The 18,062-nt window shown below is 41.9% G+C and overlaps 1 protein-coding gene across 2 annotated transcripts in view; it reads left to right on the top strand.

Moving 5' to 3' along the window:
• St6galnac5 (ST6 N-acetylgalactosaminide alpha-2,6-sialyltransferase 5) overlaps nt 1-18,062 on the top strand; it is a 200,161-nt gene that overhangs the window by 149,656 nt on the left and 32,443 nt on the right. For both annotated transcript variants that reach the window (XM_074079736.1, XM_074079735.1), the window contains exons 3-4: nt 6,439-6,848; nt 13,288-13,395. In XM_074079736.1, coding sequence (XP_073935837.1) covers nt 6,439-6,848; nt 13,288-13,395 — 518 coding nt within the window. The remainder of the gene's footprint in view (nt 1-6,438; nt 6,849-13,287; nt 13,396-18,062) is intronic.

Genomic DNA, 18,062 nt, shown 5'->3' with positions numbered 1-18,062 from the left:
GTGTCTTAACCAAAAGTGGTGGTAGTACAAGGTTTGAGATATACATAGGAAGATTGAGCCAATAGAATTAGATGAATGGTAAAGGATAAAGGTATCAAGAATGACCCTCGACCTTTGACCTGAGCAGCTGATAGAAGGTGTACCATTAATTCAGATAGACACCCTCCATATGGCCTTCCTCTGTTACTTAGCTTTTGCCCCAAATTGTCCACCTAAAGAGTGGAAGAAGCAGATTCAAAGCCAGTAACAACGAAGACCATACTTAAAACACAGCTCAGTATTGACTCCTACCCATGGAGCTTGTCTAACCTTAGTCAAACAATGAGTGGAAATCAGATAAGGTGACACTGGATGGAGAGAGGAGGGCTTCGTGGCCCTGCAGGCTGGTGGGTGGGCTTGTCATTAAATAACAGGGACAGAGCTTCTTGGAAGAGTAACATTTTTCTAGTGAGTCACATTAAATAATCAGCATGGCTTTCACCAAGAGTCAGCCTGAACTGAGATTGACAGCTAATAAAAGCCTAGTAATTACAGGAAAACATCAGATTGGGAAGTGCAGTGAATTTTGAAACACCTGAAGCTGTTTAATATATCTGATGTTTGCTCCAGAACAACAGGCAGCTCCCAGAGCAAGACTGGTCTCATTACAGCTAATGGGCATTACACTCTGAGGTAGCTTTCCCTCTGCCAAATAAATCAGAATTTTAAAAAGTGAAGCCTGATATCACTTGTTTGCAAGGACATCACCTAGTGTTTTAGGTGTCAAGTTTAATTTGACTTGGCCTGGTCTGTTCTGTTAAGAAAGGCTCCAGAGGCATCAGTTGGGTCACAGAGAGAATTCTGGTTGCTCTCGCTCCTCCGGCTGTGACAGAAATCAGACCTTGATTTCCCGAGCCTGCTTCCCCAAATAGGGATTGCTCCTGTCATCGCAGCCCAAAGGGCTTAGTTGTGATGAAAGTTGTCATGTTTCCCTATTCACTCATTTGGGAGCTTGGGGTTTTTGTTTTGCTTGGTTTTTGTTTGTTTGCTTCTATTTATTTTTTAATGGGGAAAGGAAGGCAAAGGAATGGTGGGAAAATTAATTCACGTATTCTAAAATATTCAGGAGTGCCCCTTTAAGTTGTCGACCCTGTCCTGAGTTCTGGGAGGATAGAAAATGCTTACAAATTGTCAAAACACAAAGGGAATAGCAAAAATAAAATGACAAGCTCTGTGTGTGCTCACATACATCTGTGTGTCAATAGACTCCCTCTGGAGAGCCACCAGCCCACCTCCCACACTTGCACCCACTCATGGGGGCCTGGACTGTAGCTCTAAGCCGCAGCAGCATGGAGAATGGGAACTCCTCCATGTGCTGTGGATTTTCCTGGGCATTTTTCACCCCACAACAGCTCTACTGACCTTGGCATCAAGTTCGTACTGAGGATTAATAACTGGCTGGGCTTAATGGTGCTTGCTGTGTCCTGGGCCATTTTCTCAGCCAGCCATTAATTCCAGGCAGTGCCCTGAGCTCTGGCCATTATAGCTCCCTGGGCCAACAGGCTGCCCTGAAGCAACTGGCCACAGCCTTCTCTGCAGACAGAAGTCACCAGGCCCACTCCCCCTTCCCTCCACAGCATCTGTGCCTCGGCAGTTACCGACAAATTGCTGGTTAGGACACCACATGATACATTACTGCATATTTCCCAGGAGGCAGGTTTTCTCAGAGGACAGAGAAAGCAAAGGGTTGGGCTTCATTCATTCATTCATTCATTCAATCCCTCTAACTACTTGGTGTTAATTAAATGCTTTTTATGGGTCAGGATGAAAAAGAGATTACCCATTGGAATGACCTAATATGGTTACCCATATTTTCTACCACACTGAATACTATGAGAACGAAGCCAGAGAAAAAGTCCTGCTAGGCACAGAATCCACTGGGAGCCACCTCCCTTCCCGTGTCCCCTCAGTAACACTTCACCTCCCAGAAGAATGGGCAGTGCTGCATGTTGCCCTTGCCATAGTCTGTTCCGTGAATCATCAACCCAGCATCTTAGAGCGTAAGGGAGGAACGTGTAAATACTGCACCAGGAATCCTAACTCGTTAAGGCGGGAATATTTCCACCATTTCATTAAGACACTAAGGACTCTAATGTGCTGCGATGTGGGAGATCATAGCCGTCTCAGAGGACTGTAACACATCCTAAGAGGCAGGTCACACAATTTGTATGATTTTTAGTCACTCTACTTCCAAGACATCATTAAGTGCCTCTGAATGCACAAAACAGACTTCGTTTCCTCCTTTGAAAGGGGTCCCATCTTTGGTGCACTTAAGTGTAATGATAGGTTTAGATTAGCTATTGCCCTCTTTTGGCACAATTTACCAAAGAGCACTTTAGGCACAATCCAATCTTGTCTTTTTCGCATTGTTTGGTGCATCTGTACAGATCAAAGACTGGGTGTTAGTGCCTGAGGTAAGTGACAGCACAGAGATTAGGCGGGCAGGCAGGATAGAGAAAAAAGGGCCATCTGGCATTGTGTAGACCTCAGTGTACTCTGGTTGTACCCAATAATCACAGAGGTGCAGTCAAGAGCCTTGGCCTTCCCTGAAAGGCTCTTCTGCAGAGAAAGTTGAGAAAGAGAACTAGGCCTTTGGAATGTCCTTAAGGTGACAGGTGTCTGACCTATCAACCAGTCTCTGCTGTGAGAATTTCAGTAGAATGATTACAGGGAAAGAGATGTCACTGGGACCTCTCTGCGGTGTCTCTCCAGTAATAACAAAGCACCATGTCTTGAAGTTGTAAATTAGACTGGAAAACTTGGGATAATTTTAGGCGAGTCTGGTGAGGAAAAGCAGGTTTCCATGGCTCCAGCATCCACTGGGATGAACTGTCAAAGTAAACTCAGGGTGTATTAGGTGCTTAGTAAAGGTATTTTGAATGAAGGAGGAATTAGTGTCACCTGGTCACAAGTATCTCCTTCATTCCCTCTTTGTTTTGAACAGGTGAGAAAGTTAGTTAACTCATTTGTGAAAAAGTCAGCTTTTGACCCTCAGTCTCTTACCCCTAGTCATGATTGGGTAACATGATATTTATCATTTGTGTGGGAATTTTTTAGTGGGCTTCTCCAGGAGTGGCAGTAATGTGACCAAACACCCAAGTTTTCCCAGGGCTGAGGAGTTTGTCAGGATGCTAACATGCAGACAACCCCTGACACAGGGATCAGTGGGTCACCTGAAGTGTCAGAATCAGTCCTGTGGCTCTGCTAGTCATTAACCTTGTATCAGCCCCTTTCAGTCAAGCTTCGGCCTCTGCTTCCTTGTTTCCAACCACAGGCACACTCTGTTACCTCTGTTCAATGAAGACTGCTTTGGTCAGTCATTAAATCCTCAGAACTCTTCCAAGTGTTGTCCAGCATGGCTCTTGATACCACTGACTACTGCTCCTTTATTAAAATGGCCTCCTCTGTAGACTTCCATAGCATAATCCCTTCCTGGTTGTCCTCCCACCTTTCTAACTCTTCTAGACAAGTTCAAACCTTCCCTTTTCTTTGGTCCTCATGGCCCCTTGTGCCTAATTAGTTCATCACTTTCTGTGTAATCCTGTAATTGTTTGGGAGCATCTTTACTATATGTTTAATCCTAGAGAAAGAGGTCTCATAGGTGGTTTTATCTATATCACCCAGTTCAGTGCCTAGCACATAATAGGAACTCTATCATGAATAAATCATTGTTAAGTTCTCCATCTCCATCATTTATTTTTGGGATGGTCCATTAAAATAAAGAAAAGGAGAGTTAAGTATTTCCTCCACCCTTTAGCCACAGAAATTGCCCCTCAACCCAGCAGTTCACCCATAGGATTCAGAAGGGCTTCTTCCTCCAGATTCCAGCAGTTTCTGAGGGGAGTAGAGACCCAGTTTCTGGGCATCTGGAATGTGGCTCTTCTTAAAAGGAAAGTTAGGTCTTATGTTACCATCATGGACTTATGGTTCTTTTTGGATGCATCTACTACAAATGAGCATCCAAGGAATGGAAGTCTTGGATGAGATATTTGTCACTTTATTGGCATCCACCCAGCACAGGGGCCTCAGATCTGTAACAACACTACTAATTAATAAATAGCATTACTGGATTTCTGGGAGAAAAGAAAGGAGGTAAGTGATGAGTTAAGCAAACATCTACCGTGTTGTCATGGCATAATGATTAATCCCATTAGCTCTGAAGCCAAATTTCCTGGGTTCAAATCCCAACTCTCCTACTTCCTAACAATATGACCTTGAGCAAACTGCTTCACTTTTTTATTCTTTAGTATTTTTATTTGTAAAGTGGCAGTGATGAGTAATATCTATTTTATTGGATTATCTGAAAGATTAATTACATGATAAATTCAGAACAGTGTAAGGCACATGGAAAGCACTCAATAAATATTATCTACTGGACCACTCTTTCTTTATACCCTCAGGTGTGCTATGCTCTAAAACCCCCCATCACTCAGACTTCAGCAGAGTCCTCTCCTCATACTGTGTCACACCTTAATGCTATCTTTCTAAGCTTGCTTCGAAGGACTCTGTTTCCCCATTTTTGCATTCTGACATCCTAGTATAGAACCTGTCACCTAAGAGCAATTGGATTTGCAATGGTAGAACTCTATTTCACAAACCCGTGTGTCAGTTAATAAGCCCAAAGTGTTCATACTGATTTAGTGCAGATTTACAATGCACCTCACACTAAATGATAATCCCAAGAGCACTGTCATTAAGACTGACAGGTCTTAATGTTAAATTGGGTTCACCACATGCAATTGTATTTATACAAGTCAAATATTAGTAACTTCAAATAATTCAATAAAATACCATGTGTATCTTTATTTTGTTCATTCTACCAAGGTAAAATGGGCCATTTTCCTCTTAGAGATGAAGAAACCAAGGTTTGTGGTAGTTCATGACTTATCAAATTTTCATACCTAATAGGTGTTGGAAACAAAGCCAGACCAGTCTGTGTCAGCCTACAGCTGATGTTTTAGAACACCACGCTGTGAGAGAAGGTGACTGCCCTCAGGGGCTCTCGATCAGGTTCTGAGGTCACAGCTATACTCAGAAGACTCCCACGGTAAATACAAGACTGAATATTTGTAGCACTAAATTAGATATGACATTCTAAGGCATGCAGGGAGCCAGTAAGTCCTGTTCGAAGTTAGCAGAGAAGAAGGGCAGAGGCTCTGGGGGAAATCTAAGCGTGTGACTTTCTGTCCGAGCATCTTGTCATTTTCTTTTGCACTTACTGGCCTTGGTCTGACACTCTAATTTCATTATCTTCTAACAACACTAAGACATATTTCTCATTAAAAGTGAACAGAGAAATGTTCAATTTGTTAGAACATAGGTGTTCAGAAAACAAATCCAGGGTGTTGAACTGAGCACTGTTATTGGAGTTGTCCCTGGTGGGTGCTACAGGGCTTCCCTGGGGCCTGTGTTTACTGCAGATGAGAGAAGAACCCAAGAACCCAAGAACCTGAGCTCCACAATTCCTGGATGAGGTCTGTGGCTCTGAATTTAAGAGTTTCCTTACATTTATGAAAGTGGGACAACTCAGTTTCTCTTTCTCTCCTTCACCTTAAGATGAGAAAAATAATTCTAATTGTTATTTCAAAATTATGGCATTGAAAGGGTTACAGTCTGCATGCCACTTCTCATGTGGTTCTTAGATGACGTTTACTTAGGGTAAACATATTTGTACAGCATCCAAGAATATTCATAAATGCTTAATTTTTCAACAACATGAAGAACATCAAAACCAGTGTCACAAGCCAAGTATGGTGGTGGCACATACCAGCATCCCAGGATGTAGAAGCAAAAAGATTGCAAATTCAAGGCCAGACTTGGCAAAGTTAGCAAGATCCTATTTCAAAAACAAAATAAAAACAAAAGGGCTGGGTTCCTGGCTCAAGTGGCAGAGCACTTGCCTAGCATGCATGAGACCCTGGGTTCAATACCCAGTACTGCCAAGTTGACAGAAAGCAGGGGGAGGGATTGTAGTAATTTGCAGAATAGGCTTTGCTCAGACTTGGAGTAACTTTGGATTCAGAAAGACCTAGTTCTGAAAGTAGGACTTCATTACTCTCCAATTACTCATCCTTGGGTGAATTTCAACTTCTCTAAGCCTGAGTATCTTCTCATCTGTCAAATGATCTTGACCACCTCTCTGGGTTCATATGTCCATATGGTCACTAATGCTCCTAGCCAATGTTTAATAGATCAATGGGAGCTCTCTCTCTCTCTCTCATTCAACATTTCTTGTCACCAGTTAAGAAGAGAACATAAGGACCAGTGAGGTCACAGTAGACAGGATACAATCTGGCATGGGAGGAAGAGACAGAAGATGGCACCCTAATCCCACCATAGTGAAGTGACTTGTTGGTGTCAAATGTGCCTGACTGTGTTCCTCCTCCTGCTCCCTTCCAGCCCCTGAAAATGCACTGCAGGGACTGTGCCCTGGTGACCAGCTCAGGGCATCTGCTGCGCAGTCAGCAAGGCCCCCAGATCGACCAGACGGAGTGTGTCATCCGCATGAATGATGCCCCCACCCGAGGCTACGGGCGTGACGTGGGCAATCGCACCAGCCTGAGGGTCATTGCACATTCCAGCATCCAGAGGATTCTCCGCAACCGCCATGACTTGCTCAACGTGAGCCAGGGCACCGTGTTCATCTTCTGGGGCCCCAGCAGCTACATGCGGCGGGATGGCAAGGGCCAGGTGTACAACAACCTGCAGCTGCTGAGCCAGGTGCTGCCCCGGCTGAAGGCCTTCATGATCACACGCCACAAGATGCTGCAGTTTGATGAGCTCTTCAAGCAGGAGACCGGCAAAGACAGGTACAGAGCTTTATTGCATTTTTTAGTGAACACTACAAAAAGGAAGTATGTGAGTTTATTTTTCTCTTTTAAAAGTGAACATTTGCCAAGAAATTGGCCAGTGTGCTGAGGGTCATGTGAGTGGTACTGTAACACATAGATCAATAGACTCGTCAATGTCTCGGCAATGTTTTCCAAACTATTAGTTAAAACCCAATGATGGAACATGAAGTCACTGAAAGATTTTTTCTCATGTAATGGAAAGAATGGTGTAGAATGGAATAGAATAGACAATATGAGTGTTCATTCCACATAGTATGACCTCGTTGTGCACACCTGACTCCATCCTCATAGTAAGGCAAAGTATTTTTCTAAACCTTTTATTTAGCTATATGTAGTAGGTCGCACCTGTAATTCTATCTACTTGAGAAGAAGACGCCAGGAGTACTGCAGTTTGAGGCCAGACCAGGCAAAATGGTAGTGAGATCCCATATCAGCCAATAAGTGGAGTGTGGTGACTCTACTTATTGGTTCCAGCTATACCAGAGGTCACAGGTAGAAAGATCTCAGTCTGAGGCCAGCCCAGGCAAAAACTTGAGACCTTACCTAAAAAATAATTAAAGCAAAATAGGTCTGGGCGCAAAAGGTAGAAGCCCTGAGTTTAAACCTCAATATTGCAAAAAATAAGTAAATAAATAAAATTAAAAACCCCAAATTTAATTTCAAGTGATGGATAGATAGATGGATGGATGGATGGATGGATAGATAGAGGTTTTTTAGGTAAGAAAATGTTCTGAAATTCATAGTGATGGTTGTACAACTCTATGAATATACTATAAAAACTGTGAATATACTTTAACAAGTGAAATGAAAAAATACACATATATGCATGTATGTACATATTCACAATACTGATGTAAAGTGCACTTTTGACTATAGGTTGAGACTTTTTGAAGTGAGGGAAAGGCTTTCTCAAAAAGGTAGACTTAGACTGAGACCAGGCAATGAGTTTTTCTCCAAGGAAGGAAGGAGCTGGGATGAGGAAAGGAACCTCCCTGTGGGTCCAATGGATCAGAAGTGAGAGATGATGTCTGAGGCTGGAGAAAAGCCATTGTGGCTGCACTCAGGAGGACTGGGGAGTGGCCCAAAATGAGGTCAAAAAATGAAGGGCTACAAGCAAAAGGCCACTAGCTGGCCAAATCCAGGTAGGACAAAGGACAGAGAGGTACTGAGGACAGAAGCATGGGTACTCCAAAAAATACACAGCTCTGGGTTGGAACTCCGGCTCTATCACCCTCCAGTTGTGTGGCCTTGAACAAGTTATCCACCCTTTGAGCAACTAAGTGACCTTACATGTGCAAAGGAGATCGTGACCACCAATCTTCAGACTTGCCTAATAATTAAACTTCCATGATTCCTTAATTCCAGAACATGTACTTCTATAATTAATGTCCACTTACCCCTCTTACAAAAATGCCTTTGAGTCATTTTCTAATCTTAAAACTAAAGAGATAGAATAAGTGAAATAAATAATATAAATTACTAAATTCATTATTTAGCTAGCATAGGCAGCACATTATTGGGGAACAGTGTCTTGAAATAAAAACAATATTCAGATTCCCAAATTCTCCGTGTGGAAGAGCTAATTTTTTTTTAAATCATATGTGCATACAGTGTTTGGGTCATTTCTTCCCCCTTCCCCCCGCCCCCTCCCTCTGCCCTCCTACCCCCTCGCTAGTAGGTAGTTTCCCCCTACCAGGCAGAAACTATTTTGCCCTTATCTCTAATTTTGTTGTAGAGAGAGTATAAGCAATAATAGGAAGGAACAAGGGTTTTTGCTGGTTGAGATAAGGATAGCTATACAGGCAGTTGACTCGCATTGCTTTCCTGTACATAGTGTTACCTTCTAAATGGAAGAGCTATTTTTACATCCTGGATGTCTGGTAACCGTGTGAGGGATGGCCCTGTCAGGAGTGGGCCTGGGTCTGGAGGAGGAAGGAGAGGCACACTGCTGTTGGCGCAATGGCCTCCTTCTCTGGAAGGCCCAGCAGACCTTTGTGTAGCCCAGCCGGGGATCACACTGAGGACCGTGGTCTTCAGCACAAACTGTCACAAAGTGCAGTCACATGCTGACCTTCAAGCCCCACAAAGAAGTAACTGCCACTCATTTAATGAGGCCCTTAACCAAGAAAGCATTTTAGGAGGGATAAAGAAGGAGGGCTTTATTTACAGTTTAATGGTACTCCTTGGAAATTTCAAAATAAGTAAAACTGTCCCTTTAATAGAAAACACTTCTCTCTTTTTTGTTTAATGATTATTTGCTAAATTTAAGTGTTCCCAGAATTCCTGCTGCTGGATTAGCATTTTAGGATAATTGCTCACTGCTCTGGATCTCCTCAAAGAATCATAGTAAGGGGATAACCTGGTGACTACATCTTCTACCCTTCTGGAAGTAATCTCACATCAAAACTAGGCTGCTTGTCACTAAATTCTAGCCAGTGAAGACTTTCTGCTCTCTGTGTCTGTCTCCCTGATTCTCACTAGTAGGGAGGGAGCCAAATCCTTGCAGGTTGAATCCTGGATCTCTTTCTGCAGACAGCCCCCTACATTGCACCCAGCCAGACCCTACTTACAGGAATCGCACATAACTCTGTAGCATGCCCAAGTTCATCGACCCTTCCAGAAGCTTTGTGCCTCTTACCTCTGGGAAAATCTTTTTAAGCTAATAGTGTATTGACTCTTTATTATATATATTTTTTGGCAGTACCTAGTATTGAATTCAGGGCCTCAAGCTTGCTAGGCAGGTGCTCTACCACTTGAGTCATACCTCAGTCTTTTTGCTTTTAATTTGTTTACAGATGGGGTCGCAAGCTAACTTTGCCTGAGCTGGCCTTGAATTGTAATACAGCTACATTCATTTGCCTCCCAAGTAACTGAAATTACAGGCTAACCCCACCATGCTTGGCTTATTTTTTAAAAGGTATCACTAACTTTTGCCTCTGCTGACCTCAAACTATGATCCTCCTATGTCTTCCTCCTGAGTTGCTGGGATTATAAGCATGAACCAACCCTGCCTCTATTCTTACATCCCTATATTCTTAACCTGCATCCTGCTTCAAGCTAAAAGAACTGAGTCAGAAACAGCCCTTCATAACGAAACTATTTCTGTAAATGAAACACAAAATCTTTAGGGTATAATAGTGTTCCCTCTATGCTTGCATTTCTTGAAAAACAACAAAGCAGAAGCATATATTGAAGATATGTGAAGGGCAAAATATCTAATTTGCAGATCTCCTAATCAGGACATTCATTTCAGGCTAATATTTGGAAGAAATAGGATAATTCAATAGATTTTGATTTATAGAAGTTTCACCCAAAAGTGGAGGAAAAATGGCTCAAGAACAGTCTTCTATTAAGAAGCATGACAAATGACATAGATGGCCAAGTGGTGTTCTTTGATATTAGAAAGTAGCTGTGCTTGAAAATAACTTTATAATTGAATGAGGGTACATTAGGAAAATATGATTCAGAACCAATATTATAGTAATTAGATAAAGGAAGCATAAATGAAATAACTGCAGGAAGAATATTTCCATAGAGATTATAAATGAGATTTTGGTGGAGCAGAAAGGCCTTTAATTGTAATTTAGTGTGCACTATAGAATTATCAGCTCAGTGTGTTACTTCATCATATAAAAGAATATCTGATAATTTTCCCTAATAAGCACATGACAGCTCTTCATATTCTTTCATTACAGCTGATTAAGTGTAAAAACAGTAGATATTCCTTTGTTGGAAAAAGAGTTCAAATCTTTTTAGAAAGACTGTACAAAGCATTTCACTTCTATTGCACGTGATCCCAAAGGGCTATTATTTAGGAAATCTGGGGAATTTTAAGTAGCACTTAAAAGAATTCTTCACTGTAGTCTCTTCACTCCTTCACTTTGTATCCTCCCCAATTTTCATCCACAAAACCTTTTTCTGTAGAGCCACATCCTCCTGTATGTCAGGCTGTGGCTTGTGATCTAGTGTACATCACGTAAAGAACAGCCAAAATCTAGAGAGAAGAGTCTCTATCCCTAAGAAAAGCTCTTTGGTGTTTTTCAGTAGCTCTAAAAGCATATGGTATATGGGTGCGACTCTCAGATCAGGACGCTGGGATATAAGTGAGTGTCATCCTCTTCCTGGGTTCCATATTCTCCCGATTACACAGACGAAGTCAAGAATAACTGGCCATGATCTAAAGTCCACATATGAGGGAAAACATATGATTATCGGTCTTCTGAGCCTGGCTAACCTCGCTCAGGATGATGTGCTCCAGTTCCATCCATTTACCTGCAAATGATAAGATTTCATAGGCCAATAAGAGAAGGGGACCGGGAACTAGAGAAAAGGTCACTTGGAGAAGAATCAACTTAGAATGTAACACATAAGTTCACGAAAGCAATGTGAGGAATCTCCCTGTGTATCTATCCTTATCTCAACCAGCAAAAACCCTTTGTCCTTCCTATTATTGCTTATACTCTGTCTTCAACAAAATTAGAGATAAGGGCAAAACACTTTCTGCCTGCAAGCGAGAGGGTGGGGAGGAGAGGAAGGGGGTTAGGGGGAAAGGGAGGAAGAAAGGGAGGGGTGGGGGGGAGAGGGAGAAATGACCTAAACATTGTATGCACATATGAATAAACAAACAAACAAAAAAGAATAACTGGCCAGGGCATTGACACAGCATGTAGGGGAAGACAGCTTCTAACTTAAGGAAAGGAATGTCCTCTTCCTCTTCTCCTTTGGTCAGTTCTGCCCCATCTGGACTCCTCCAGCTTCAAAGGTCTTATGAATACATGGCCCAGGTGAGAAGGAAGGGACATTGTTCATACCTATGCAGACTGGAGGTTTCTGTATTTTATACCTATTTCCCTGACTACTGGTGGCGGCTTGTACATAAGACCCGAGGAGCAGAACCTTGGAGGGATTATATTCATGGGTACTAAAAGGCACTGAATGGAATGACTGAATTATTTACTATGTTTGCTCAACCTAGCAGCCAAGAGAGGAGGAAGGGATCTCAATGTGTCAACACACCACGCTGGATGAGTTTTGTGGGTGTCTCTCATTTAGCTCTCAAATAGCCCAGAGGACAGAGATTTCCTGTCTGCTTTATACATAAGAAATCAAACATCAGAGATCAGCTGCAACCTGTCTCAGGTCACCCAGCTGGCTGTGATAGAAACAGAATATTCCCATCTTTAGGAGCTTTGAAAAATATTTCCTTGAATATTACTGGGTTAGGATACAATGGAATGGAGGCAGAGGGCTGAAAAAATAAAAAGCTGGAACTATGACTTAGCAAAGACTAAATCACCCATGCCTGTCAGGTATTTGACAAGACAAAGGACCCTTTAAATATTGTTTTTTTGTATCCATATGTAAAATGGAAATAATGCAAACTGCATAACAAAAGTCTTCCTTTTTCTCAAGATTGGGTGCTACATGGCACAAGTGAAAAAGCCTAACCACAGCTCTGTAATTCACATCACATATGGTGCTATGGCTGGGCAGAGTCAGACAGTCTGACCTTGGGAATAAGGTGTTTGAAACTGGCTAATGAGGCATGCCATAGCTCTGAAAAAAAAAAAAGTCACAGCGGCAACCCCCAAAGAATTGAAATTAATATCCACAGAGCGTAGCATGGTAGACCAAGTCATTGTCACAGGGTCAGATCAGACCTTAATGTGACGTCCCCACAGTTATCCTTAGGCATGCCATTGGTCCTCAATATAGACGTCGGCATGGGCAAATTAATGAATGGGCCCACAGACTCATTTCTTAAATTTATCAACTTGGGGCTTCTAATAAAAATTTTCAGAAACCCAGAATGTTTTTAGATAAAATAAAAGCAAATGCTTAGTTAAATATAAGCATTCCTTTGGCCTTTTTCCTCTGGTCGTTAGCCTCTTCCTAATGCATGTACTATTCCCAATAAAGGACATTCGATCAAGATGCTGGTGTTAATTAGTCTACTTGATGGTAAGATTTGACCTTAAGATCAATGAATCAATTAATTGATCAACAGATAGACACATTTATACGTTTACTAATATTTAAATTGTTTATTATCTAGCTTGCCTGAATTTCTAGTCAAGTATTCTAGTTAATAAAGAATTGTCACACTGATATTGTCATCTTACAAGAAATGAGTTGTGATAACACCCACTTAAGCATTCAAATATTGATATTTGGCAATGCAGAAGTCCCTGTGTCATCAACATCAGTTATGACTGTACCATAAGAGATTTCAATTTGGTAAAGTTCCAGATATTTATAAGAAAGAATGTGTGTGTCTGGGTACGTATGTGTGTTATGTGTCTGTTTATGCTCAGCCTTTCTCCAGAAAGAAGTGAAGATGGTAATGGATCTTACCACTATGTTAGCAACTTGCAGACTCAATCGTTGTTCCTTCCAGGAAGATCTCCAACACTTGGCTCAGCACTGGCTGGTTCACAATGACGATTGCCCTGGAGCTCTGTGACAGGATCAATGTTTATGGCATGGTGCCCCCAGACTTCTGCAGGTAGGCTTTATTCTGCAAGTGTAATTCATCAGTGTGGTGCAGGGTTTATAAATAATCTGATTTTGAGTATCAATCACAAAACATGTCTAACCGTCTTCTTGAAGCAATTAATTAGCATGTCCCAAGTTCTGGTTCTAGAATCAACAAACAGCACTTAATTATGTGATATAAAATATTGAAAGTTTTTGTTTTACTCCTGGAAAATTAATCCATCTTACGGGCTTAATTTATCCTCTGAATATTTATCAACCCAAAGTAATGCAATAATTGTCATAATATTAATGATAAACAAGCATTAAGAAATATGTTTTATTCTCTCATTTGAAAGGAATGCAGTAGTTTTTGAATGAATGAAAGAGGGTAATTCCTTTGACTGTCAAGACTTTTCTCAAATTAAAAGATTCCTCTGAGCCTCTTTCTCTTGCCACATCAGTAGCCTTGGTTTGTATTTCTAAAGCCAAAAGCACAGCACAATTATTTTGCTGTACCATCTAAAAGGTAGTGTGCACACATCTCTGCTGCCACCCTAAGTTCCCTGCTGGCCTGTGCCCAGGCAAAGGGTGGTATGCACCAACAGATGCACCAACAGGGCAATATTCAGGACCTGATTTGTGGAAACTCACTTGTAAACACAAATGTAACTTAAGAACTAAGGCCGATAAACTCAGAAAATACCCTAGTTTTCAGGACTTTCAATGACTTGCACATGACCTTATCCCTGATCTTCAAAAGGTCAACTTAGGGCTGGGGTTATTGAAAATTTGCTGGTTAAAATTTATGCTTGCCTGTACTCAGTGGGTTTTAAACCTACATATCACATTCTGGGCAATTTATAAAGAATAAAGGTTTATTCCACTCAAGGTTCTGGAGCTCCAAGGTCAAAGGTCAAAGGGCTGCACCCAGTGAGGGCCTTCTTACTTGTGGAGACTCTGCAGAGTCCCGAGTTGGTATAGAGCACCACATGCCAAGAGGGATGCAAACAAAAGACAGAGCCAAACTGGCTTTTGTAACAGACCCACCCTTGAGATCATTCATTAATAGATTAATCCACAAATCATTCAACCCATTCATGAGGGCAGAACCCTCCAGACCTAATCCCCTCTTAAAGATCCCAGGTCCACCTGCTTCTTCTTCCTCTTTGTTTTTGTTTGTTTGTTTTGTTTTGTTTTGTTGGTTGAGACAGGGTCTCATTATGTAGCTCAGGTTGGCCTGGAACTCTTGATCCTCCTGCCTCAACCTCCCCAAGTGCTGCAATGGTAGGCATGCACCACCACACCTGGCTAGTTCCCCCTCTTAATATCTCACAAGGATTAAATTTCAATATGAGTTTTGCTGGGTATGTTCAAACGACAGCAATGCCATTACCATTTTGCCTCTTTTCTCCCACCTCTTTTAACCCAAAGATCCAGCCCAGGAGTGTGACTAGTTGGTATTTAAGAGTCAGGTGATAAAAGAAGAGAAAGGTATGGACAGAGAGACTGTGGATATAAGAGCACTCTCTGCTGGGGCCAGACTGCAAGGTTTAAAGCCCAGCCTGTGACCTTGAACAAGCCAGTTCTCCTTTTGCCTCAGTTTCCTCACCTGTAGAAGTAGCTGTGATGAGGACAATAGACTCTGCCCCAGTTGTGGGTGGGTTAAACAAGGATTAAACAAGTTAATACACATAAAGTGCTTGGAACAGTGCCTGGAGCACAGCATACATTAAGCAAGCTAGCGTGGATCCTCACCCAGCTCCCTGTCACTTCTTTCACTAACATCGTATCCCTGTTTAACGGCCTATGTGCAAAAAAGTAGGTAGGGTGGCATGAAAAAAAGCAAACTGCCTCCCAAACCCAACAGGCTAACAAAGGCAGACATGCAAAGCACCATCAAGTTGATGGTTAGACCACAGATATAATTATGTAATATTGCCATTAGGACAGCAGAAAGCAAAAGCCTGAATAAATTGAAATGTTAATGACTTCAAGTGTTCAAGGAGCTCTTCTATTTATTATGGAAAACAAATGAAAGGCAAGTTAACCTGTCATTTCTCTTACTCAGAGTTAGTTCATCATGACTTCATGTACAGTAGGATGGAGACAATTTATGGAATGATACTAACTAGGAAATGAAGATAATGTCAGTGCACCATATGTTGCCACAGGCTCTGAATTTCTCTTCCTCAGCTGCCATTACAAAGGTTCAGTAGTTATCTGCACAAGTTCTTTCAGCCAGAACTCTTCCAGAGGAGACCTCTGGCCAGGGCTCTGTCAGAGAAAGTGCAGGAGGGTGTCACATGGAGGAGAGGGTGGGGCTCAAGAGAACATTCTGCTCTCAGTCATCATGGCTGTTTAGGAAAGAGTAAGAAAGGAAGGCCAGGAGCAGAAATGGACCAAGAGCCATGCTTTTTCATTTGCAGGATGAGTTGACAGACCAGTTCCTAACTGTGTGACCTGGAGTCTTGTTTTCCTGATCTATAAAAGGGGTATAAGAAATTAATAATAAGAGGTCGAGGTCACAGTGAGAATAAAATAAGACCATGTATGTACAGTGTTTGATGCAGTACTCTGCACACAGTGCTCAGGAAAGATTATTTGATATCAGTAATGTACCTAATAAATTAATATTATACTGCAAGACATACAAAATAATTACTTTTACCCCAAGCATTATTTTAGAGTTGCTTTGAAAGATACCAAGAGACAGTGGGTAGTTCAAGCCTATAATCCTAGATACTCTGGAGACAGAGATCAGGAGGTAGAGATCAGGAGGATCATGGTTCGAGCCCAGCCCAGGCAAAAAGTTTGTGAGACTCCCAACTCACCCAGGTGCATTTGTACACACCTGTCATCCCACTTTTGTGGGGGAGCACTAATAGATTTATGCCAGCTTGGGCATAAATCAGTACCCTATCTCAAAAATAACAAATGCAAGAAAGGCTGGGAGCATGACTCAAGTGATAGAGTGCCTGCCTAACAAGTGCAAGACTCTGAGTTCAAACTTCAGGACGGCCAAAAAAAAGAAAGATACCAACAATTTTTTGGGAAGGGATGATTAGGACATAGTCCTGGCTTCCTAGAGGTTTATGATAAGCTTACCCCATACCAAAATAATAATGAATATGATAAAGCTACTTGTCATGTGACTACAAAAAAAAAGTAGCTTTTGCAATCTTCATCTAAAGTCTTTTGCAAATGTTATCTACCTCAGAAAATGAAAATGCAACTTGTAAGTTAGTCTTGCTGCTAGTCTGACCATTGTTCCTTCTGACTTCATTTGAAAGTAGTTGAGAACAACTAGGGGCTAAAATCACAGTACATGTGTCATAAACAGCTTGTTGATTCCAGCAGAAGGTACTCTCCAGAGGGCAGAGTTTGGTGGGTCTGATTCAGTGTTGGAGCACTGGTCACAGGATGGTAAACCGTCACTGTCCTAACATATAGCAGATACTTCATAAATATCGAGGGAATAAATGACACTGTCCTCCACTCTCTCAGCCTTGAAGACAAGGGTGTTGTAAATGGGTGAAAATAACTATTTCTGCCTCTAAGAAGGTTTGGGACCTTAAGAAAGTTATTTGAACTTAGAAGGAAACATGCATGTACAGGAAAGCAATATGAGTCAACTCCCTGTATAGCTATCCTTATCTCAACTGGCAAAAACCCTTGGTCCTTTCTATTACTGCTTATACTCTCTCTTCAACAAAATTAGAGATAAGGGCAAAATAGTCTCTGCCTGGCAGCAAGGGGTTAAGGGGGTGTAAAGGAGGGGGCAGGAGGAAGGTGGGGGGAGAAATGACCCAAACATTGTATGTACATATGAATAAAATAGAAAAAAAAGAAAGTTATTTGACCTCACTGATCCTTAGTGACCTTGGGTAAATTAGTCAATGACTGTGTCTCAAAAGTCTTAGCTTCCACATTTGTATAATGGCAGTGACATTAGTACTGGATTTGAGAGTTTGTATGATCATTCCACTAGGTAATAGATGAGCAATGTTTAGGACAGTCCTGAGGTGTGCTCATCACACAGAAGTTACCAGGAAAAGCATTCTTTAATCCACAGTGTGGGGGTCCATTGGCATACTTTATGAAGATGCCTCGAATGCACAATGAATGGTGCTCAGAAGGTGTGTGGAGGGGAGGAGTAGGTTCCTGGAAAGGAAAGACACCGATGGCCCTTAGATGTGGCATGAATCTCAGTTTTCTGCACATTGAGAATTGGTCTCACGTGGCCATCAGCTTCTTGCAGAATGTCACACAGACTACTTGCAGTATACTTAGCCATTCTGTGTCTGCCATAGGTTCCCAGCCTCTCACCAAGTGACGAGTTAGCCACATGGAGCCAGATTTCAGCAAAACAAAAGCCAACTGTTCATTTTTCACAAGTTGCTTCAGACCTTAAGACACAGTTTGAACCCTCAAAAGAAGTCATTAACTAAATCACAGAGATGGCCATTCATTCAACTAACTCATGTTAGTTGTGATAGTGTAGACAGTGATCAAAGATGAATGAGGCAGGGTCTCTGCCTTCCGTGCCTGAGTCCTACTTGACCACAGGTCAGTCATGAGAGTCAGAAGGTTAGTCAGAGGGTTACACAAGGTGCCTGTGGAGAAAACATTCACACTCTGCCTGTCAATGCATCTGACCCACCGAGCTTTATTGAAACATCCATCTCTGGCTTTCAA

This window comes from Castor canadensis, chromosome 7 (assembly GCF_047511655.1).
Source record: "Castor canadensis chromosome 7, mCasCan1.hap1v2, whole genome shotgun sequence".
Classification (NCBI taxonomy): domain Eukaryota; kingdom Metazoa; phylum Chordata; class Mammalia; order Rodentia; family Castoridae; genus Castor; species Castor canadensis.
Note: the sequence above shows the minus strand (reverse complement) of the source record. Positions and strands in the feature narration are given on the sequence as shown.